Raw genomic sequence first — 25,163 nt, forward strand, 5'->3', positions numbered from 1 at the left:
GGTTAAATAAACTCCCGTACTTTTGTCAAGGCCCTGCATAAATGGTACCTACACTTCCTGAAAGGATGACAGAGAATCCTTTGAGGTTGTTCACCAAACATCGCATTGGTGCTGGCTCCTCTGGGATCACTCCCAATCATCACAATCAACTGCAGGCTGCACTGTCCCTCACTGCACACCTACTATGTGTCAGGCAACAAGGCAGGTACTATCCGCACCATCACCCTGTTCCCGTGATGGCAAAGCGTTTCAATCCTGCAGCATTAGAACAAGTTTAAATTGATAACTCTTACTTAGCACATTAAAAAATGAGCCTGGATGACATACAATTAATTATATGTTATTCCACTCCGATTTTAAAAAGAGAAAAAGATTCTGTGTGATTTCACTCTGTGCTAATTTTTCTAATAGGCAGAAGAAAAGGCAATAATTTAGTTGTGACACTATCATAATCCTCCTACCCATGAAACACAATAAAAGAATATTCCACTGAAACATCTCACTCGAAAGGCTGTTTTCTTTAAGGATGATGGAAAATGTATTTGTTGAATTCTGATGACATCGTAACTGATTCCAATGTTCTGCATAGAGGAGAAAAAACATTTTCCATTGTTTACACAGTAATAAGTAACCATCTAAGCATAAGGCATGTGTATTAGAAAGAAAGAGGGGAACAATTATCTACCCTCATATTTGCTTTCCTGCCATCAGGGCACGAGGAGGCTGTGTGTGGGCCTACCTTCGGACAGCCATCTTTGCTTAGTGGGAAGAAGATTCATACCATGGTGTGGAAGTCCCAAACGAGTGCTGACCTTTCCTTCTCTTTATATCTGCTCCTCTGTCCAGACCCTTATCTGGCAGGGGAAAGAGGCTGGAAGGTGTTCAGGCAGCTAAAATATTGCAAAAGAGATAGCGCGGTGCCTCCTTCCTGAATTAGGGAGTGGAACCAACCCTAAAACATTTATTCTCTGAACTTGTAAGTTTGTCCATAAGACCATGACTAAGAACTCTCAGGCTGAGAAGCTGAGTCCTGATTTGGCCAAATGAATAATATTGTTAGAGGGGCTGGTTTTCCCCCAGAGCCAAGTCTATAGGAAGAACAGGTGGGACTTGAGGGGAGGGAATGCCTGGGAGAAAAGGGTTGGGGGTGGCCATGGGACTTGACTTCATCCCACATTAGATTCTCCCTTTAGAATAGTAACCCAGTGGTCCAAGCCTAGCACACAGTCAATTTCAAAGACTAGGAATCAAGAATAATTACAAACTACTCAAAATATGTCTTGCTCTCTCATACCTGCAGATCCTCTACCTTACACTCTTCATCTGGTCGTTGGGGCTCTGCCTTCAAATCTCCGCTCAAGCACCGGTAGCTCCAGGAAGTTTGGCCTGCCTCCTCCAGTCTCACCAGCCTGGGGTGGGTGCCCCTTCACGGCTCCTGTAACACCTCCTGCCCACCTCCTGTTAGAGAGGGAGGAGGTATCTCTTCCCCTGAAACAGTGGATCACAGCTTTGAGCGTATTGAATTCAAAGGGCTTAAGTTTTAGTCTTGGCCAGTAGAGGCTTCTGGCTGTTCCTCCTCTGTTCTCTTTTACTATCTCCCCCTGCATGGAATGAAGCTGCTATTCTGATTGATTCTGGAGACCACATTGCACTGTGGGCAGGGATATCGTACCAGAAGGTAACACGCATTCATGAGTGTCCCTTCTCTTCCTCCCTCTGCTGCTGGATGTGGCAGGCTGGCTCTTCCTGTCTGTGTGCTCTTTGGGTAAGTGGACTTGTGAGACTGCCACAGACCTCACTATTCCTGCCACTCCCCACCAGGGTGCTGAGGTTTGGTATGGGGGCTGGGCTACCCTAGAGGTTCAGGCCTCAGCCAGGTGCCCTGATTCAGCTTAGGGCAGCCCTGCCTTTGGCTTCATTGGATACTTGCCCATCTGGTACTTTGTTCTCCATTTGCCGATTGATTGTTACATCTATAGCTCCTTTGTCAGGGAACTGCAAAGGGAGGCATGATGAGTGGAAAGGAGGCCCCTGACATCCCCAAACTCCAACACTCCCATCTCTGCACTTCCAACAATGCACTAATTATCTGTCTCCCTCATTGGATGGCAAATTCCCTGAGAAACTATTGCTGATCTTTGTATGCCCAGTGCTCAGTGCAATGTCCAATAGTTATTAGGTGCTCGAAAAATGCTAAGTGTGTGAATGAATGAATGGATGAGTGAGTTTGGCCATTCTTGGACCTGTTTCACTGATCCAACCCTGGCCACTCTGCAAGCTGATCCACCTCTGTGTTGAGCTCAGCTGGTCAACTCACCCAGAATGTCCTCAATCCCAGCTCAACATTCATGTTCTCTTTGAAGACTTTTCTAGCTAACTCTACCCACACTCATTTCCATTTCTAAATGCCTTTTGTACGGTTTAGTACTTTGGTATTCTCTGATTTAAGTGTGCCACGATTATGTTGTTAACTAGATTATATATGACCTGGTCTTGACTTACTTCTTCCACAAGACATCACCGGCAGGGTAAAGTTTGAAATTAGAGCAGCTGCTGTCAAATCCCCCTAACCTGAATGCAGTGGGGAAAGTCACTTACTTTCCCTGGGCCTCAGTTTCCTCACTTGTGAAAATGGGGGGAATAATCCTCTGCTTGCATGTGTCATGAGCACTGAAAGGATCAAAATAAAAACACAATGGCACCTACAAAAACACATACACAATTTATACCTCTTAGAATGTTGAATAAAGCTAGGATCAGAGGAGAGCTTCATCAATTCTCATACATTTACTTGATAATGACTATGTGGCTCACAGGCATTTCATTAATGAAGGTTGAATTATTCTTACTGTAACTCTAGCAAGGATTATTATTATTATTTGCAATGATATATGGGTGGTATGGTACCTTTAAACTCATTCCAAGAAGGGTTATCAGGCTGAAAATGTTTCAGAAGTACTACTAGGGAATCTCTTGGAATGTAGTTGTGCAATTTTTTTTTTTTTTTTTTTACCATTATTGTATTTCTTAAAGTGAATTTTTGTTTCTCGGGGATGTCTAAGTCCACTCGGGCTGCTAGCACAAATTACCGTAGACTGAGTGGCTTAAAAACCACACAAGTTTATTGTTCACAGTTCTGGAGGTTGGAAAGCCCAAGATCAAGCACCAGCAGATTTGTTGTCTGGTGAGAGCTTGCTTCCTGGTTCATAGCCAGCATCGTCCTGCTATGTCCTCATACGATGAAAGGGATGAGGGACCTCTTTGGTTCCTTTCATAAGGGCACTGGAGAAACATTAGAATGCTTTATGAACAAAGAATATTTTGTATACCATACAATTCCCTAAGTCATGGTGTGTACAGGGTTTTTGTAAGCAGTTTTAAGACATCACATAAAAATATTTGTGCATATTTTTTACGGTGTGGTTCAAAGTACAAATATAGAATGAGGCCCATTTTCTTTGATTTAGAAATTACACATAAGAATCTAATACTAAGCCCATGCAAATAAGTACGTGGAAGGAGTACTTATATTTAATAAGTGAAGGAGAGGGGATGTTTAATAACCTTTAGCTAAATTAATTATCATACCCCATGTTGTGTGAAAAGATAATCATCCTACGCAGTGTGTTTCTGTTTATGACTCAAATTCTAAGAGTGGTGGCCTAAGTAAATGTGTAGATCTGAGCTGTCTGATATGGTAGCCACTGGAAACACATGGCTATTTAAGATACGCTAAAATGTAAAACTCCGCTCCTTATTTGCACTCGCTACATTCAAGTGCTCAAAAGCCACATGTACCTAGTGACTACTGTATTCAACAGAGGAGATACAGGATATTTTGCAGAAAGTTCTATTAGACATCAGTCCTTTCTGCTGACAGCATAAACTAACAAGGTTAGCAAGAATTCCATATGAATGGGGGAAAAAGTTCAGCAAATTGTTAGAAATTAGCATTGCCCTGCTCTGTGTTTCCAAATATGTCTGTTGTTCACGCACACCCACCCCCCACAGCTGAGTCTTGGTCGTAATAAATCATATCTTTATATCTTCCATAGGCACTGTTCTAATATTGGTGAAACAAACCTTGAATCTGCTACTTGAGGGAGACTGTGGTTTAATGAATAACTTCAAATGATTCTGACTACTGCAACAGCAGATTTTGCATTGAGGAACATACACTTTTGAATGCATGGTACTTTATTTAAACGCACATATATACAATGTCGACAAAAGGAAATTCTGCAGAGGTGAGCAAAGGGGCTGCATGCATTGGGAGGACCAGCAGACTCTAGTTTTACAGGATGAAATAGGGGTTGAAAAATAGGCAAAGACCGGAGAGCAAGTGTCATTTCCCATCACCACATAGAAGGGTCTTCCAGCCTGTCAAACACAAGAAGCAAAGCACGTAAGAGAAGCTTCCCAACTTCCTGGGAGCCTTGCAAGAGTGAGACATTCAGGTCTGAACTGAAAGATGATCAGAAACTGTTGAAAAGTCTGCTGTTGGCATTCTAAATAGGAGGCCGTGTAGAATATCAGAGCGGGAGACAGTGGCGTAAGGTACAGAGACCCAGCTGAGTAGCTTTCACTCATGTTAACGGGAGTCTCAGGCACATCTCAGAGGGAGTATTTAAAAGGCTCTGTATTTATCAAAGAAGCCAAAGAACCCTGCAATATTTCTGAAGATCAAAACTACAGGAATCACATGAAACTGTAAAAAAGAGTACTGTTATTCAACTCTGAATATGCTTCCTGTGTTTCCCTGCAAGGCTTTTTTTTATGTAGTAAGGTGCTATTTATTAGACTATAAAGAACCCTTTTAAATAAAATAGCATTCACAGGCAACTTCCAGGCTGTCAAGTTTTGTCTCCTTCTAAGCGCACATGACTGAGGCTGTCGATCAGAGTACAATTAACTCTATTTCATGCACCAAGCGTGTGATGCATGGCCACGAAACAAAGAGCAGCAGCAAGGCGGGAAGCCGGCCTGGATGATCATATATTTCTAACCCTAAGTAGATACAGCATACCCTAAACTTTTTACGGTGGCAAACACCATATGCCTATCAATGAAACATTAAAAAGTATGTATTACTTAGTATTTCAAAACCACCCTTATGAGTTTTCCACCTGCTTCCCTTGCATTTGATGTTCAAGTCTTGGCTGGTACCACCAGGGACAAGAGCACTGGAGTTTTATTTCAGTCCAAATTGTTGTTTCCTTCAGAGAGAACAAACCTGACAACGCTAGACTTGCACCTTCACCCTGGCTGGCCATTTCACAAGAGAACAGAGTGAGGTTGGGGGGGAAGGCGGGTGGCTCAGAGGGTCATTGGCCCATCCTCTAGGGAGAACCCAATGAAGAATGACAAGCCAGTCACACGTGCTGAGCAAGTGTTCTAGTGACCTCTTCTGGGGAACTTGGTTCTTGATGTTGTAGAGCTCTGGGTTTAAGGCAGACTAGCTAGCACAGAATTGGATAAACCATATGCCATGTGATCTTACTGGTGGGTAGGGGCAGGGGGCCTGGGACAGGAGAGTCAGTTATGGAAACGGAGGAGGACCAGGCATCTTTTCACCCACAGTCTTCGCTCAGGAGGACCCCAGCCCAATGGTTGACACCTAGATATTAGAGGGCACCCTTCCTAAGGCAGGTCCACTCTCCAAGAAAGCCCCAAGGCTCCAGACAAGCCCTAAGAATAATGTCATTCTTTTTTTTTTTTTTTTTTTTTTTTTTTGTGGTACGCGGGCCTCTGACTGTTGTGGTCTCTCCCGTTGCGGAGCACAGGCTCCGGACGCGCAGGCTCAGCGGCCATGGCTCACGGGCCCAGCCGCTCCGTGGCATGTGGGATCTTCCCAGACCGGGGCACGAGCCCGTGTCCCCTGCATCGGCAGGCAGACTCTCAGCCACTGCGCCACCAGGGAAGCCCGGAATAATGTCATTCTTGTTCATTCATTGAATGCGATAAATTATGATGTGACATCAGTTGAACTAAAATATGTCACAAAGTAAGCAGGAGTACCCCTCGATTTATCTACAGCTTCGTGTAAAACCAGGAAGACTGGAGTGAGAACCAGAAGGGGCATTTCCTAGGATGCGTAGATCCTCCACGTAGGGTATAACAACTAAAGATAACCTCAGCCAAAGATGGACAGTTGGTCATTTCAATGTAGAGATGGGCTGCTTACCGTATGCTTCCACCATCTAAGCCAGGGAGAAATTCTCTATAGAGTAATTTCTGAGGTTAAAGTCACTCATATTTAAAATTTCAAAGGAGCATCAAATAATTTGAGCCAGAAAATATTACCCCACAGCAGTTTAGAGATTTGCAAATGAGTGTGTGAAGCGAAAGGTCCTCCCTGCTCTGTCCCCCACCCCTCTTTCTGTCCAAATCCTACCCGGTCTAGAAGACCCCATTCCAAACGCCTCCTCCTAGCAGCCCTCTCTGATTTCCCTCTCCTGGGTACCTGAACTCTGCAATAATGTCCCCACACAAGCGTTTTCATACCTAGTTCTGGGAACGTTTTCCGTGCTTTCTCTCATCAAGAGGTCTGAAATCAGTGTCTCAGGGCTAGATCGTTTTCCGTATCTAAAAAAAAAGCAGGGTGGGGGAGAGTAAAAGTCCTTTAAAGCAAGTTTGGAGGAACCATAAAAACCTTTAGGAAAAGAAAAGATTTGTGGTATTAAATATAAAAGTTATTTTCAGTTGATCATCTGCTAACGGGTAATCTAGGTGAATGAAACATACGTGACACAGAAACATCATAAATATGATTTCAAATTATATATATATTTAAATTTTGCTTAAATACTTAATAGATAACTTAGCAGATTATATAACCCAACCAAAATTCCTAGTCAAATTCTTGCCTGTTTATATTATCACAAACAATACATATGTATAGTTTTATAACTAGGTGACAGGAAATAAATGAAAATACATCGAAGTATGATTTTAAATGTTTCCATAATTAGCTAATTGGCTTACAGTTCTGGTGATATACATCAGTTTAAATCCTAACAAAGAGACCAGATGATATTTCAGGAACAGGCCTATGAAAAACTCATCAGACTGAAGCTCTAGACTCACCTGTGTCTTTGAATCTCAGTTCTCCCATTTGTAAAAATAAAATCATAACTCCTGCTTAGAGTCTTGATGAATATCCAATGTAAGTCACAATGCTTTGAAAGTGACAGAGCGATACACAAGAATGCACATTACTGCTGTTGAAATGCACCCATTCTCACAGCCACCTACAGACCCTGAGTCCATATTTATTTGGGGTGTGCCAAAAGCTAAAAGCCTTCTCTCATGCTGTGATTTTAATCTGCCCTAAAAATATGAAGGAATCCTTCTGGTCCATGGAAATGTTCTTGGTCTCTTTTCTCCCACAGCAGGATATGGATAGGACGATATATGAATTCAAGGTTATGTTTTCCTGCCAGGGTAGTATATGCTGCTGGCTCCAGGTAAGTGAGAACATTAGTCTGTCTGTCTGTCTCTCTCTCTCACTGTTAAAGGATCTGACAAGTCTACACCAAGCTGTATTTTTTGAGGAGTCTGTTTCTCCCTTTCTCAGAAAGGGCATTGGACATCAGCGGCCGCTTTTTTCCACAAATGAAAAATAAGCCTGGCGTGGATTGATTAGCTAACAGATAAAACAGCGGAACAAAGCTGATGGAGGATATATGCTAACTGCCTATTGAGCACAAGTAAATCTAAATTCTGGGGAAAGATTTCCTATTATTGCTCCTTTGCTGGAACTCAAGGGATGCAAAGACAAAGCCATCTCCCCTGCCCCCATCATTTGTAAGATTTCCTCAAAGCTTTTCTGGAGTTGTAGTATCAGGCTGCAGGCTGCTGCTTATATGTATTTATTCTGTCCATCAGTTGATTTTACTAATGCTAAAACTCTTGGGCAACCTTAACTCATTTATCTTCATCATACTCCAGTGAATTAAAGAACTGGAGAATATTTTCTCCAATTTACCATTAGAGAACCTAAGTCTGTAACAGCAGAATTTACCCAGTCAGAAAGTGGTACCCAGAGCAGCACTGATGACTGTTCTTCCATCTCTAATTAATTCTGGATTATCCTTCTTCTCCACAATGCTTTAACTTTCAAAGATAGCATCTCTAGGGAAAAGATTCTTAAACCTGACGGCATATTAGAGTCACCTGGGGAGCTTTTACAATCACTGTAAAGCCCAGCCCCGTGCCGCCCCCCTCCACAGGGAGATTCTGATTTAATTCACGAGTTCATTAAATATACTGACGCTGCTGTTACAGCCCAGCATCAGTACATTTTAAAAGCTCCCAGGTGATAATAATGAGAGACCGAGAGGGAGAAACTCTAGTCTAGGGCTGAGTTTCTCAATCTTGGCACTGTGGACATTTTGAGCGGGATAAGTCTTTGTTGTCAGGGGCTGTCCGAGGCATTGTAGGATGTTTAGCAGCTTCCCTGGCCTCTACCCACTAGATGCCAGTAGCACCTTCCCACCCCACCACTATGACAAACGAAAATGTCTCCAGACATTGCCCAGTGTCTTGGGGAGCATAAAGTCAGCCCCAGTTGAGAATCACTGACCTAGGAGACTGTATAAATAAAATGTGGTAGATCAATGCTCTAGAATAAATGATGCCACCTATGGAAGCAATGAACCAGGAGTACATAGCTTTAGAACATGAACTGAGTAGAAAAGGGGAGGAAAGAGAATGCTATCACAGTACCATTTATGCCAAATTAGAACGTATGTTCACAAATGTAATTTTCAAAAATAAAACATGTGCATGAGTGGATGTGTGCAGTGGGAAGATGACAAGAGTACAGAATGGAGGTGATGGGTGCAGATTATAAGCCTCTGAGTGTTTCTAAGATGGAACTTGTATGAAGATGAGACAGAAAACTGCTTCAGGACCAACTCCTTCCCACCTAACCTGAATCTCATCCCTTTCCCTTATTTTCTCCTCATCAAGGGTGCTGAAGATCACACTGACTGCTGATAGTGGTGACAACATCCAAAGATCAATAGGAGGAGGGCTCCAATTTAATCATCCCTAAAAAAGAGTTTTCATGAAATGTTCTGAGTTTCATGATCTGTAAAATGGAGATAATTATATCACTTCAAAGCTTTGAGGTAAAGACTGAAGAAAATAATGCCTAGGAAAACCTGTTGAAATACTAAAGCTTTATACAATAGTAAAGGTTTACAGCAATCATCTTTGAAAAATAAGTTTTACTGTATGCTATAATTAACAGACTAAATAACTAATAAAGGCTTTCCTAGAAGAAAAAAAAAACAATTTGTAAAAGTTCTTTTCTCTGGTCTATATGATAGCATAAGCAAGAATTTGAAGCAATTAACTTTCTGAAAAGTCTATTAGATATAAGACATTCTTGCTTTTCACTGACGAAAATTATCCGACTTCGGGGATCATAAACCAATACTATTTAATTCTGGCACTTTCATGTATTTCTGATTCTGTATATATTGGTACTTTAAAAAAAGATTTTCAGAATGAAACAGCTTTCTGATGAAACAGAAAAAGTGTTAAAAATTAAGAAATATAAATTCTCCCCACTTTGGATGCTTTCCAACTATTCCCAGAAATATAGTAAAACAACAAACAAAAAACAATACTTTACAAAACATAATTTAAATGTTAAATAACATTAATGCTTGTAAAGAGCTCACTGTTTTTAGCTTATTAAGGTCATTTGATCTCAATATTTAAAATAAGATATTGAATGATTCAAAACTAAGATGAACCAATTTTGGAAACAAATTTTAAATCCTATGTTATTTGTAAAATAGTTTGGATTTGATTTTTTGCTTAAGATTTGATGTTGAGAGTGAAATATGGCCTTTCATCTTAGCTTTCTGGGGGTTCAGAATAAAGATGACAATTTCTCAGATTACATGTAATCCCTGGATTCACCCTAGAGTGAGTACACCACTGTAAGTTTCTCCTTAAAAAAGCACCAAGTGGGCATTTCCTTTTCAGAACTCACCTGCTATGAAATGGGTAAAGTCTCGTCATGTTAGATCAACTATTTTCTTGCTAAATATCTACTTATTAGGAGCAGGATTGTCAAGTAAGGGGCTGAGACTGCAATAAAACACTGTACAGGAGGGAAAAAATAATAGTTCTCTTTGTTTTTTCCTAAATACCGTCATTCACTTCGGTCTGGGCAGGTTGGAAAACCTGGCAATGTCTTTGGAGACCCAGCTGTTTCCTCCTTAGCTTGTGCTGTTGTTTTTCTAGATACCCTGCTCGCCCTTCTCCCTACAGCACCTCCCCGGCGCCCTCCTGACCCCTTTCACGGGGTACTCTCCTATCCAGGTTTCCAAACAGAACCCCCAACTGCTCTAAGAACAAAAAAGATAAGGGGGTGGGTGACAGCAGATGGCCAGCCACCCAGCCTGGGGAACCTGAGCCTGGGGGTCAGGATTTTGTCACTGTAGTTGCAGAGGGAATGTACTCAGCGCCCTGATATTTACTGATAGCTGAGTATGTGCCCGATACTGTCCTGCCCCGGGACACAAAGAAGAAAAAGGAAAGGTCCCTGTCTTCTGAGATCCCCACGATCTCCGGGTGTGCACGCGGGGCGGTCCCGGAGTCGTCGCTCCCACGTAGCCCACCTACCTTTGCCTGGTGATGAGATTGATGTAGTGTCGCAGCGCCGAGTAGTATCTGGCCAAGTCCTCGGCCGGCGCGTCCTCTCCGGGGTTGTCGGGCTTGGAGGGGTACGCCTCGGCCAGAGCGCCCAGGCACACGAGCAGGGACAGGGCGAGGGTCAGTCCGGACAGCCCCAGTCGCTTGCTACCCAGCATCTGCGGACACCGAAGGGGCAGCGGAGGGGGCTTGGGGGGTTCAGAGGATACACACTCCGCGCCGCCTTCCTCTGGCCCCCGCGCCCATCCCGCTGCTACCACCCCTACCCCACCTCCACCCCCAGTCCGCGCTCGACCCAGTCACGCAGAGGGAAGCGGAGCGTGGCGAGCACCACCCTGCGGATTTAGGTCCAGATCTGCTCTGGCCCGGCCCCGCTGCTCCGCCCGAACACTCTGAGCAACTTTGGTCAAGAAGCAGAGCCGAAGATCCCGCGGTGAGAGGCGCAGAGTTGGGGGAGGCGCCGGCGCCAGTTTAAAACACTTTAAAAAACAGATTAGAAGTTCCTGCCGCTGCGTGGAGGACTTATCGCTTTCCCACCCCCTTCCCCAAACCCCCTGTTAGAGGAAAGAAGTTTCTTCTTTTCTCCTTTTGGTCTGCCCGGCTGCAGGAGCTCGACAGTGATGGCTGAGAGTACTTCAGGGTGGCAACTGCGTGGGGGGGGGGGGGGGCGGAGAGGGGAGAGGGCTGCCCCCGGGCCAGTCAGGCTCAGATCGGATCCCAAGGATCCCGAGAGGCGGCAGGGAGCGCGTCTTCCAAGCTCCGGGGAGTCCTCATTCGGGGAGCGCTGCCTGGGAAAACTCCCTCCGGGCGGCGACCCTCGAGGAAACTGCCAGCTGCTCTGGGATGCGGTCGTGTTCTCCCTCTTTATCCGCCTAAAGATAACCCAGAGGGGCGACCCAGCCAGGAGGGTCGGGGAGAGGGCAGATATACCATCAGAGGGGACAGGAAGGAGCGAGTGGAATGTAGCCGCCGAGAGCCCGGCGCGTAGGGGTTGGGGAGCGGGGCGCGACCCTCCCAGCGGCTCTGGGATCTGCAGAAGGTGAGACGGCGCCCGGGGCAAGTTCACAGGCGCCCGCACTCCCTTCGCTCCCGCCAAGCAAGCGGGTCGTGGCACTCACGGTGGCTGGCGGGCTGGCGAGCGGGCGTGGCTGGGCTGCGAGTGCTGTGCAGTCCGGCTCGCCTCTCCGGGGGCTGAGAGCCGGCGGATGGGGTGTCCGGAGCAGGTCGCCACGGGCCTTTTATGGCGTTCCCTCGCCCCGGCAGGAGGGGCCTCGGGCAATCACGTTCGGTGACTCCCACCCCGCCGCTTCCCACCCCCGTTGGCGGGGGAGGGGGGAGGGGGCTAGGGCCGCTGACGCGCGAGATCGGCTCCGGGAGCCACCCACACCCGGACTCGCCCGCGCCAGGCCCTGCCGGGGGGAAGGGGGAGCGAGCAGGACGCTAGCGAGGCAGCGCGCTCCGAGGGCGCTGGACCGCGCCAAAGTTCCTGCCCTCCCGCGGCGGCCAAACCTCGCCCTCCTTCACGCCCCACCTATTCCTGCCAGAGATAGGAGCAGCCCAGATCATCTTTGTCACCTGTCACCGGGACTACCAACGAGCTGGGCGCCAGGGCTGGGGGTACCCGAATCCTCTACTTGGTGAAGCCTCTCCGGGATCCGTGCGGCAAGGGCGCGGACACTGCTCCAGCGCGCTTTCGGGGGGAGACTACTCGGTGCCCGGATATTCCTGCGCTTAAAGCAGGTCCGGGAGCCAGCCCGAAGTCCAGAGCTAGAAGGTCCCAACTCCCCGCTTCTCCCAGGGGCTGAGAATAGGTTTCTGTGGCTTCGCTCCTTTCCCCAGCTTCTTTTTCGTGGAGATCAGCCCTCCCCAAGAGCTCGCCCAAACGCTGGGCGTCCGGGCGGTACCCGAAAGAGTGTAGCGACTGAAAACTCCGCAGAGGGGGGACACTTTCTGGGTTTGCTGAAAAAGAGCGGAGTTTGAAGCTCCGGAGAGAGACCCCTTAAAGCGCGAACGCAGAATTTTGGTCCAAAGCGACCGGGTAGTTAAATTAACAGCAATTTCTCTTTTATCTGCTGGCCGTTGCATAGTCCCAAGTAGGTTCGATTAACGTTGATTGAGAATGCGGGCTCTGATCGAAATGAAACAGGTAAAAAACCAATCACCATTAATTTGCACATCCCACTGAACCTATAGAATGAATATGAAAGATGCATAAACTATTTTTACAGGATCAGAATTTCATGTAGTGGACTAGGTCTTGAAGTTCCCTGAATGAATGCTTCTAGAAGTCTGAATCTTCCTGAATAAAAGGCATGTTAGGGAATTAAAACGTTAAGTTACACGTTATTTTAATGCCAAAATGACAAGTGAGTCTGTTAAACTGACATTTTGTTTTTGTGCTGTTTTGACAGCGTTGAATTAAATATCAGTCACTGTGCAGCAAGCAATCCTCTCTGTGTGTGTGTGTGTGTGTCTGTGTTAGCAATTTTGAAGACCAACATCCCTTTCACTTAGGTGACTGCCTCTCTCCCCATCACCCCAACATATACCGGGAACACAATACCAGGCTCTCAGCTTTGCTCAGGGATGCTTATGTGAAAGAGCCTTTGGTAAAGTTAGAGCAAAACACTTTCTAACTCTGATTCCATTCTTGATAAGAAGAGAGGCACTTCTAGCAGCTGAACCGTTTTGTTTCAAAAATCGTGTATTTATATGCTTATTCTTAGCAGCTTTGTTGAGATACAATTAAGATATACTAGGTTACAAATGTTTAGAATATTCCATTGGGTATATTCTTACACAAATAATGCAACAGTGAAGTCATCACCACAATCAATTTCCTCATGTCCCTTTGTAATTCCTCCCTCCTGCTTCTCCCTACTCCCCTCGTACATTGATCTGCTTCCTGTCATTATAAATTTGTCTGCATTTACTGGAATTGTGTCATAATGCAATTCCATGGTATGTACTCTTTTGTCTGCCTTCTTTCATTCAGTATTATTATTTTCAGATCCACCTGTGTCATTGCATGTATCAATAATTCATTTTTAAATTACTCAGTAGTATTTCATTTTATGGATATATTTTAAACTGAAAAATCTATTCAACTGTTCATGGACTTTGGGTTGTTTCCAGTTTGGACTATTAGAAATAAATTTTCTATAAACATGTTACAAATCTTTGTATGGACATATGCTTTTATTTCTCTTGCAGAAATACTTAGGGGCAGAATGGCTAGGTCGTATGGTAGGTGTATGTTGTCCCACAGTTCACTGATGGTCGGTTTGTTTTTATATGTTTTGTTCTTTTTTCCTCTGTGTGTTTTATTGGATACTTTCTACTGCTTTGTCTTCAAGTTGACTAATCTTTTCCTCTGCAATGTCTAATCACTGCAAAGACCATATAGCTTTTATCTCTAGAATTTCACTTTGGATCCTTTTTATTTCTTTCATGTCTTAACGTGTCCAATCTTTTCTCTGACTTCTTGAATATGCATTCATAATAATTTGTCTACTACTTTTATCATCGGTGTCATTTCTGTGCTACTTTGGATTGATTGATTTTCACCTCATTATGGCTTGCATTTTCCTTCATTGTCTGCCTGGTAATTTTGGAAAGGATGTCAGGCATTGTAAATTTTACCTTGTTGCCTGTTGGATGTTTTTGTAGTCCTAAAACTATTTTTGAGCTTTGTCCTGGGACACAGTTTAAAAAGTTGGGAGTAGTTTGATCCATTCCGGTCTTGCATCTAAGATTTTTAAGGTGGGCCCAGAGGTGGCTTTAGTCTGGATTTAATTTTCCCCACTCTGAGGCAAGCACCTTCTTCTTCCTTTAACTGATAGCTGATGCCCCCTGAATTGTGAAGTTTTCCCCTCTGGCTGTTGGAACAGGACTATCAGCTGTTTGTGAGCACTGGACACTATTTCCTCTCATCCTTTTGTGCAGTTCTTTTCCTGGTCTCAGGTGGTTTCTTCATGTGCACAATCTAATCAGCAGTCCATTAATTATTTTAGCTGGACACTCTGAAGATCTTGAGTGTTCTCTCTCTTATCTGGTACTCTATGCATGAACTTTAGCTGTTTCAATTCCTCCCTCTGCACTGCAGCCTGGATAATTTCTTCAGGCAGTGGGCTGAGACAATTGTAGGGCTCCCCTCAATTGTTTCCCATCTCTAAGAGATCACTGTCCTTTGCTGCCTGATGTCAAATGTTTTGGGTGTTGTTTCAGGTATTTTTGTCTGGTGTTTCAGTTGTTTCAAATGGGAGGGCAAATCCAGTTCCTCTTTTTATTTCTAACCAGAAGTGGAAGTCTCGTAGTAAGGCTTTGGAAAAAAAGATGTTTCTGCTCATTGTCTCTTCGTCACCTTTGGTTTGGCCATGAAACCACAGCAATATAGGTTCTGTCTGAATCTACCTACTAAAACTGCCATCAGTAAGACCCTCCTAATTGCAAGCTGCAAGGACCTTTACTAGTTATCTGACTTACCTTCACTGTTGCCTTCACTGGTCTCCTCTGGGTTACTTCCTTGCTCTCTGAACTGGCCACAGTCTCCTTTGCTAACTTTTCCTTCTGTACCCCAAGCCCCAGGCTTAACCCTTCCATTCTGCATACACTAAACAAGAAAACTCATCTATTCCCATGGCTAATGAGTCTGAAATCTCTACCTCCAGCTAAGGGCTCATATCTGGAGTCCAGGGCTATATGTCCAACTCAGAAAATCTTGATCAAGCCTCAAGTTTAGATTATCTAAAATAGAGCTTCCATTAACATAAATTCCTAGTTTTCTAATTCCTAAATTCCATATGAAGTCCAAAATATTTTCAGAATCCTTAAATTGAAAAGCAAGGCTCACATATTTTGAGCCTTACCTACCTCCTAGGTTTATCTAACTTTTTAATTTAATTTTATTTATTTATTTTTGGCTGTGTTGGGCCTTTGTTGTTGCATACGGGCTTTCTCTAGTTGCGGTGAGCCAGGGGCTACTCTTCGTTTCAGTGCACAGGCTGCGGTGGCCTCTCTTGCTGCAGAACATAGGCTCTAGGCGCACGGGCTTCAGTAGTTGTGGCTCGTGGGCTCTAAAGCGCAGGTTCAGTAGTTGTGGCACATGGGCTTAGTTGCTCCGCGGCATGTGGGATCTTCCCGGACCAGGGCTCAAACCCGTGTCCCCTGCATTGGCAGGCGGATTCTTAACCACTGCGCCACCAGGGAAGCCCCGGTTCATCTAACTTAGCTTTCTCCTTCATTTCCTACATTCCTGTCCTTTGGCTTTCTTTCTGCTCCTTAAATAACCTTTCAATAACCTTTCCCACTTGGGTTTTCAATGAGCTATGTTCTCTGTCTGAGATATTCTCTCTCTCAAGTTTTTACCTGGCCAAGACGTACACATCCTTCTAGTTTTACCTTGAAATGTCACTTCAGATTTTCCTAGTCCTTCGGGCTGGATTAGATCCCCTGTTATAAGTTCTCAGAGGACCCTGAACTTCTCATTAATTGCCCTTAGTTTCAGTTGAATTTTGATGTATTATCTAGTTATTATATTGATATTTGTTAATAACTGCTAACTCCGTAAGAGAAAGGACAACACATTTTTAATTTACTTCTGTATCCCTAGTATGATACCTAGCACTAAATAGATCCCTAATAAATATGTCTTGATCAGAATAAATATTTTTATGAAACTGAGGTTTATAACTGAGTTCTAAAGGAGTCTGTTATAATTAAGAACAGGGATTGGCAAACTACAGCCTTTGAGCCGCTGCCACCAACAAAGTTTTCCTAGAACACAGCCATGTCCATTAATTTACATACCGTCTGAGGCCACTTTCCTGCTACAAAGGCAACATTGAGAAGTTACGACAGAGACTGTACTACAGAGATTGTAATTCTGGCCCACAAAAATCAAAAATATTTACTCAGGCTCTCTATAGAAAGAGAAATCTCTCTTTGATTTAGAACTTAAGTATTTTACGTGAATCACAATTTGAGGGTCCTTAATATGCCAAACTACTTCCTGCCCAGGGGCCCTTGCATATGCTTTCCCTGCCTGGAACACTCTCCTTTCCCTTGACTCTTTGCTGGCCAACTCCCACTTATCCTTCATGTTTTACTCTGCTTGTCATTTCTTCCTAATCCCTGAATCTAGAATAGGTTTCTCTCCACCTTGCCTCATTGTGTGGTTCCCTAAACTTAAACTTTCCCTTTAAAGATCCTTTCATAGCTGTCATTGTCTAATTAGGTGTATAGTCATATGTATTATTATTTGCTTGGTGTCTCTAACATTTCATAAGTGTAATAAGCTCCATGAGAGCAAGGATGTATGTTTTGTTCACCATTATACTCCCAATACTTAGAATAATGAGTTCTATGGAGAAAAGCAATAAGCAGAGAAGGGAGATTGAAAGTGCCAGTGGAGGGTTATAGGAGAGTTGGGTGGTAAAGTTTTAAAAACACGTTCTTTTATTCTATTCACAACACTTCTGACAGCAAATGTGTGGGTTTTTATACATCAAGCAATTCTCCAGTTCTTAGTGGACATCGACTGGATGTCCTACCATTTAACTTAATTCTGACTCTAACTGCCTGGACTTAGTGCAGACCTCACAAGCTAAGGGTTCAGTCTCACAAGACTGCCCCACACTTCAGATGACAATCCTAAGTCCAAGGTTGTTAACTATACTTCTGGCCAACCAGCTGTAAGTTGGGAGTTCCCACAAGCCCCTCTTCATGTTCACTAATTTGGTAGAATGGCTCACAAAACTCATGGAAACATTTACTTAAGTTTTTTGGTATATTATAAAGGATTTTACAAAGGACACAGAGGAAGGGGTACATAGAGCAAGGTATGGGAAAGGGGCATGGAGCTTCCATGCTCTCTCTGGATGTACCACCCTCCCAGCACCTCCAGGTGATCACCTGGAAGCTCTCTGAACCCCATAGTTTAGGGATCTTTTCATGGAGATTTCATCAGAAAGGTGTGATCAATCATTAGCTCAAGTTTTAGCTCCTCTTCCCTCCTCAGAGGTTGGGGGTGGAGGGTGGAACTGAAAGTTCCAAGCCTCTAATCAAGGCTTGGTTTTCTGTGACAGCCCCCAACCTGAAGCCCTCTAGGGTCTCCCACCCAGTCATCTCATTAGCATATAAAAGACACCCTCTCACTCCAGAGATTCCAAGGGTCTTAGAAGCTCCTGTGTCAGAAACTGGGGTTAAAGACCAAATATTAGAACAAAAGATACTCCTAGCACCCTTATCACTCAAAATTACAAGGGTTTTAGGAACTCTGTTCCAGGAACCGGGAACAAAGACTAAATATATTTCTTATTATATCACAGGTGGTCAGGGTAGATCTCACTGAGAAGATGACTTTGAGCAAAGACTTGAAGAAAGCGAGGGAGGGAGCCATGCAAATAATAGGGCAGAGCATCAGAGGCAGAGGAAAGCCTGATTTAAAGATGCTAGGGCAGGTATGTGCCTGGCATTTTCAAAGATCAGGAAGGAGGCCATTGCAGCTGGAGCAAAGTAAGAGAGAAGAAGAAGAATAAAAAATGAGGTCAGAGAGGAGTAGAAGAGGAAAGATCATATAGGGCTTTGTATTACATATTTTGGCACTTCCATAAGTGAACTGGAGAGTCATTGTAGGTTTTGAAGCAGAGGAGTGATATAATCTGACTTATTTTTAACAGAGTCACTCTGGCTTCAGTGTTGAGAACCTGATGAGGGGCCTGGATAGCAGTAGGGAGGCCAGTTTGGAGGCTAGTAGAGTAATCCAGTGAGACATCATGGTGACTAGGACCATGGTGGTAGTAGGAGAGAGATGAGAAATAGTTGATTCTAGATAGATTTTAAAGGTAGAGCAAAGAGTGTGAAAGAAAGGGGAGAAGAATGATTCCAGATATTCTGGCCTGAGCAACTGAAAGGCTGGGGTTGCCTCCCACTATAATGGAAGTAACTGACGGTAGAGTAGGTTTGGGGTTGGCATTGGAAGCTCAGATGAAAACATGGTAAGATCTTGATGTTTATTAGACTCCAAGGGGAGAAGTCAGGTGTATGTATGAATCTAGAGTTAAGGAGAGCGATCTAGCCTTGAGACTTAAACTCAGGAGGTGGTTGCCTTTAGGTGACATTTAAAGCTGTGATAATACATAAGATTGTCAAGGAACCGAGTTAAGAAAGAGACAAGAAGAGCCCCAAGTTGAGTCCTGCTGTGAGTCAAAATTGACAGGTCAGGAGATGAGAAGGGATGAGCAAAGTAGCCTAGATGAAGGGACCAGAGAGGTAGAGGACAACCAAGAGTTTGATGTTTGGTGTTCTTGAATCCAAGTGCAATTTTTTTTTTCAAGGAAGAAAAAGTGAATATCTGCAGCAAGTCCTGCTGAAAAGTAAAGTAGGACACAGTCTGAAATTGACCTCTGTCTTGAGCAATGTAGGGGTCTTGACTAGAGCAGTTTTGGTGGACTGGCAGGGCTTAAAGGAAGGAGCAAGAGAGGAAAGATCTTGGAAACAATTCTTTCCAGGAGTTTCACTGCAAAGAGGAGTAGAACACGGGGCAGTAACTGATGAGAGAAATGGGGTGAAGAGAAAGGTCTTTTAAAATCGGGAAAAGGAGCAGGAATAATGAGGGAGGAGGAAAAAATAGTGGAGAGAGTTCTAGAAGTTTTATATATTAGGAATTTTATCCCTTTGTGAAATGAGTTGCAAATATTTATTGGTGGTTTGTCATTTTATCTTTTGACTTTGTGTGTTTTTTTGCCTTGTAGAAGTTTTTAATTTGTAGTTGAATGTATCAATCTTTTCTTTTGTGGCTTCTGAGTTTTGAGTCTTAGTTTAAAAGGCCTTTCACATGGTACATCAGGGGTTTGTGAAATATGGCTCAAGGGCCCAAATCCAGCCCTTTCATTGTTTTTATAAATAGAGTTTTATTGGAAAAGAGCCACGCCCATTTATTTACATAATGTTTGACTGCTTTTGCACTTACAGTGGCAGAATTGGGTAGTTGCAAGAGTGACCCTCTGGCCTACAAGTAAAAAGTTTACTATGTGGCCATTTACAGAAAAATATTGCCAACTCCTGTTCTATAGTTAAAAAAAAGACTTTGCCCATGTTTTGTTTGGTTTTGGCTTTTCCTTGTACTTTATAATTTCTTTCTTTCTTTCTTCTTTCTTTCTCCCCTCCCCCACTCCTCTCTTTCCTTACATTGAGACCTGGAATTTACCCCGGTATGGTGAATAAGTTAGGGTTTCAAATTTCTTTTCCTCTAGATTGTCTATTAGTTTTCTCATACCATTTATGGAAAAGTCTGTAATTTCTCCATAGATTTGGGATGCTTATCTTTAACACATACAGTAATAAATTTCTATAAATATCTGTGTCGATTTCTGGACTTTCTGTTTTATTCCACTGAACTTTCTGTCTCTACAAGCACCACACTGCTTTAATGATATGGGTTAATATGTAGTTAAGGTTTGCTCCATATCCTCCATCATGACTCTCTTTTTAGAGGCTTTGATTTACTAGTAATATTTTGTGTTAAGCTAGATATATCTGTAATATTCTATCATCTTTCTTTACACTGTGGGATTTTTAATTTGTTTATTTTAATAGAGCCTTGCTGTTTGTTTTCTACTTTTGCTTTATGACCTGTGATATTTTTTATATCTTATTTCTGGCATTTTGGAAAGTATATGATCTGTTTTATTTCTTCTAGTGATTCTCATAACAAATTTGAATAATTCGAATTGAACAATGGCTGTAATTTTGGCTGCCCACTCCTGCCTTTTGCTTTGCTAACAGATCCCAATTTGGTTCTGACATCAATATTTCCAGCCAAGGGACTGAATTATGATCATTCTCTTGCCTTTGCCAGTGATTGGTTTAGGGGTGAACATGTGATCCACTTCTGGCTGATGAAATACCAGGATAAATAAGCTGAGGGCTTTTAGGAAAGTGTTTCCTTTCTCAAAAGGAAGAGGCATCCTTTGCTGTGATTCCCCTCTCTTCCTGCTTTGGATACTGCTGAGTACAGATGTGAATCTTAGAGTTGTGGCAGCCGTCTTGTGGTCATGAGGAGCAATATTGCAAATACATGGAAGGTGACAGAATGCAAAGACAAGATGGGCCTAGATTATTGATGAAATCAGTGAGCTGCCAAACTAATCTTTGGACTGCCTTCCTCTGGATGTCTCCTTAAGTAAACAATAGATGTCCACATAGTTTAAGCCACTGTTAGCTGGGTTTCCCGCTACTTGCAGTCAAAAGCATTCCTAATTAGAACTCAGTTTTTAATTCTTGATTTTCTTTACTTTTTTTTCTTCATTACTTTTGGTATTTGATTGCTTTTTATTTTCAGATATTTATTTTTTGATAAGGGAAACCTCTATTTGAGCCTTATATTTATCTTCCTACTTGTAATGCATTTTCTTTGACTCCCCTTAGGCCTAACTTAGGCCTGTTGTATTCATGGGTTGTGTTATATCTGCTTTTCTGTTGTCTGAGAAGGTGGCAAGATGGGACTCAGTTGGGTATGGGGTGGGAGGGTGGAACCAGGGCTGTGGGTTTCACAGTTGGGGGACTTTGTCACAGAAGACTTTCTCTGTGATTTAGTTAAAAGTTCTGTATTGAGGTTTACTCTGAATAGTTAAGAGTGTAAGTGACCCAGTGAGAAAAGCCTTTGGTTTTCAGGTTGTTCACCAGATGCCAGGGAACCCAAAGCCTCCTTTTCTCTAAAAGCTGCCTTAGGTGGTAATTTCCTCCCCCGCTCTCCCTGCTTGTCTACCCTGCTCCCCTCTGGGATCTGGGTGGAAAAAGCATGAAAAAATAGGCAAACTAGGAATTTATCATATTTGTCCCTTCCCTGCTTATATCCTGTGTTTCTCTTAGTTAGTAAAATAAACAAGCAAAAAATGCCAATTCTTAGTAGTTCTTCCTATCTCTAATGAATGAATCTGTTTTTCTCTCACACTGAGACAGGCAACCATTTAGAGAAACTCCTGACACTTCTCTTTTGAGCTTCATTTCCAAGCCCCATCCCTCACGCCATCAGCCTGCTACCCTCTAAATGAGAGGTAGAGTTAGTTTTTTCAGGACTTTATTCCTTCACATTTTTGTCCATTGTATTGCTTCTGGAGGAGTCAAGTAGAAGCTACAGTCAATTTCCAGAATCTTCTCTCTGTAGATATTATTTTTAAATTGTTACATTATGAGGCTGTGCCTCTTGCTTAGTTTGGATGCTTCTTTTTTTTTTGGTATTCTTATTTTTGTGCATTTTATTACATTTGACAGAAGTTTCTTGATTCCTGTATTTCTTTCCCAGCTTCTCTGTGAAACTGAAACAGGATTTACAGACAGTACTGCTTCGATTGCTATGTATTTTTAGCAGTGTCTAGAAGTACACGTACAAGAGAATTGGGGCAATTATAAAGATTGCTTGGACCAAAATTACGCCCAAATTTATCTGAAACATCTAGATAATTGTAGGAAAATATCATTTTTAAAATTTGAAAGTATTCTGATAATCGCTACAATTCTCTCCTCTACTTTGCATATGCAGGAAGAAATTGAAGATTCCAAAATAGCACCCGCAGTGCTGAGTTGAGACTGGCTTTGTGTTCTTCTGACCACAGTTTTAAATAAATTGTTATTATTATTATTAACTCAAGTCCCATGCTTCTAGTCACAACAACCTGTGCAATAGCAAAACACTTATTTTGCTGAGGAGAGAACCTTAAATGTGATTGTGGGAATATGAGCACATTTCACCACATTGAAAGCAGAGGTTCTAGGAAGGTATTGACTTCCTTTTGTGTGGCTGGTTAAAATGCTGTGTAGAGCAACCTGCCCCTCAGGTGATACAATTGACTAACCATCAGGCTTTTTGAGGAATCTTATCTTCATTCCTGATAGAGTTGAGTTTGAAGACCATTCCGTTTCTGGTGTGAGGCTCTATCGTTTCCATTTTGGGGGTTGTGGATATTGTGGATTGATGTCCCTAGAGACCCACTGCAGGATACCTCCAGCCTTCCAGGACTCCAGTGGCTGGCATGTGGCCATCAGTTTCCCAGCCTCACTTGCTACTAGGGTTCAGGTGTGACTTAGTTCAGACCCAGTTGTTTGAGATCTTGATTCAAAATTGAGTTATAACACTATTAAGATGTCCCATATTCTCCAGGTATATTATTAAACATAAAAAACGTTTTAAACAACCCTGAGTTATAAAAGAACTAAGTTATGTGGGGAGAGAAACAAGCTGTGAATATCTTCTTCCTGACCCAAACAGAACAGAAGCAGTGTGGTCTGGAGCAATTGGCCCTGATGGAAGCGTCCAGATTCTTCAGCTTCCTGCCTGAGGCAAAGATAGCAGTGTTCTTGGTGGTCTGTTTCTGTGATGACGTCTGGGGAGTTGTTTCTGGAAGCTCAGCCTAGACTCTGCTTTTTTAACACTTACTTCCAAAGAGTCTACCCTTTAATATATCCTTTTCTGAGTGAAGTAACTAGAACAGATTCTGAGACCTAACACTAAGAACTCTGAACTCCACGGGACCATGGGAGAAACAATACTAAGTCAGGGATTTTGCTGCCACAGATCGGGTCTCTTGAGTCTCAGAGACGGGAAACGCAGGCCTCCATGAGGTGTTTCACCTCGTCTAGTTACTTCCATGGGTTCGTTTAAACTGATGGAAAACGGTCATGTGGGAAATAGAAGACCATTCTTAGAGATATAAGAATGGTCTCAAAGTATGACAGTGCATACAGAGCCCTGGGACTCCCTCAGCCTTACCTGTAGGAACGTCATCTCAGGGCATTTTGCCAAACCTTTCTTTGCAAAGGACGCTATCTTGGGATGATTTGGTTGAAAGTAATAGAGAATTCAGGTTCCGTTGTCTAAAATCATGATGAAAATTTATAATCTCACAAAATAAGAAGCCCAAAGATAGGGCATCACTACTAAAAGTTAATTCTGCAGCTCATTTATGTCAACGAGACCCAGGTGCTTTCCATCATCTGCTCCACCATCTAGGTGTGATGGCTTTGACTTAGAGACTAGCCCCAACTCTGCATCCAGACATACTGATATCCTTTCAAAGAAGATAATTAATTTACTCTGTCCTTTCTTGCGGAACATGACTTTTTTTCCCTCTGTCTCCTTGTATTACAAAACATATATCAATGAGTAACTCTGGATATTCATCTTTGCCCATGTGTTCAGATGCAACTGTTGGAATCCTAGAAATGGAATTTCTTGGTCTAAGAAAGCATGCATTTGAAATGTCAATAGCTCTTGCCATATTGCCTTCCCAAAAGATGTGTCAACTAGAAATGTATGAGAGAGCATGGTTTCCAAAAGAGGGTGTGCACTTTTACGGATGAGGTAGTGGGGCTGCTTCTGTGAACGGTGGTCAGAGGTACCTGAGGCTAAGCTGAGGAATGTGCCTGCTTAAATTTCTGGTCCCTCCATCTGGCCTCATCATAGGATGGAGGGGACTCTTTCCAAAGTGAAAATCCATGTTTGTGACCAAAGTAACTTTTGTCCTTAGAAGGACTGGAACCCAAGTGAAGTGAAAACTAACTGAGCCACAAGGCAGAGCAGGTTTAATGAATGGACCCACAATGAGACTAGAGAATTCCTGCTGTTTCTATTAAGCTGATAGGAGTTACCTGAAGGCTGTTTTCACAAGCCTTTCAAACTCTGATAAGATCACCAGAAGTGTTTTTCAGAGTACCCTTGGTTCTAACTGTTTCAGTGTTAGTTCAAGGAAACTTCTTTTTACCTTCAAATAACTTTAAAATTCAAATTTTGAAATACTACAACTTTTCCATTATGGAATTCTGAAGGTTTTGCAGTATTGGGAAGTAACAGCTTAGGTTTTATAAATGTATTCTGGCACCTTAAGTATGCATCAATTTGCAAGCTTTCCCAGGAATGTCAATGCATGATATTCCTAACTTTATTTTATTTTTTTATTTTTTAGATTGTACATATATGTGTTAGCATACGGTATTTATTTTTCTCATTCTGACTTACTTCACTCTGTATGACAGTGTCTAGGTCCATCTACCTCACTATAAGTAACTCAATTTTGCTACTTTTTATGGCTGAGTAATATTCCATTGTATATATGTTCCACATCTTCTTATCCATTCATCTGTCGATGGACATTTAGGTTGCTTCCATGTCCTGGCTATTATAATTGAGCTGCAATGAACATTGTGGTATGTGACTCTTTTTGAATTATGGTTTTCTCAGGGTATATGCCCAGCAGTGGGATTGCTGGGTCATATTTAATGATTAGTGATGTTGAGTATCCTTTCATGTGTTTGCTGTCAATCTGTATATCTTCTTTGGAGAAATGTCTATTTAGGTCTTCTGCCCATTTTTGGATTGGGTTGTTTGTTTTTTTGATATTGAGCTGCATGAGCTGCCTGTATATTTTGGAGATGAATCCTTTGTCAGTTGCTTCATTTGCAAATATTTTCTCCCATTCTGAGGGTTGTCTTTT

General features: G+C 42.8%; 1 protein-coding gene across 2 annotated transcripts; it reads right to left on the reverse strand.

Moving 5' to 3' along the window:
- Positions 1–3,114: 3,114 nt before the first annotated feature.
- NPY (neuropeptide Y) lies at positions 3,115–12,119 on the reverse strand. 2 transcript variants are annotated; one of them, XM_028489974.2, is made up of 4 exons: positions 11,793–12,119; positions 10,645–10,832; positions 6,505–6,585; positions 3,115–3,282 (listed from the first exon to the last, which is right to left on the reverse strand). In XM_028489974.2, the coding sequence occupies exons 2-4, from the start codon at positions 10,830–10,832 to the stop codon at positions 3,225–3,227; spliced, it is 327 nt and encodes a 108-aa protein (XP_028345775.1). In that variant the 5' UTR covers positions 11,793–12,119; the 3' UTR covers positions 3,115–3,224. The 2 variants fall into 2 exon arrangements, with proteins under 2 accessions (XP_028345775.1, XP_007110746.1); XM_007110684.4 differs by lacking the exon at positions 3,115–3,282 and adding an exon at positions 4,180–4,380 and having other exon boundaries at positions 11,793–12,093.
- Between the last annotated feature and the right edge of the window lie 13,044 nt (positions 12,120–25,163).

Source organism: Physeter macrocephalus, chromosome 5 (assembly GCF_002837175.3).
Source record: "Physeter macrocephalus isolate SW-GA chromosome 5, ASM283717v5, whole genome shotgun sequence".
NCBI classification, from domain to species: Eukaryota; Metazoa; Chordata; class Mammalia; order Artiodactyla; family Physeteridae; genus Physeter; species Physeter macrocephalus.

Bases quoted from the DNA above. Each gene is read 5' to 3' on its own strand.
- NPY (XM_028489974.2), bottom strand. From the start codon at position 10,832: ATGCTGGGTAGCAAGCGACTGGGGCTGTCCGGACTGACCCTCGCCCTG. The intron at 6,586-10,644 runs GTAGGTGGGCTA...CTTTTTTTTTAG, and splicing joins AATCTCATCACCAGGCAAAG to ATACGGAAAACGATCTAGCC. The intron at 3,283-6,504 runs GTATGAAAACGC...ATGTTTCTCCAG, and splicing joins GAAAACGTTCCCAGAACTAG to TGCCCTTATGAAAGGAACCA.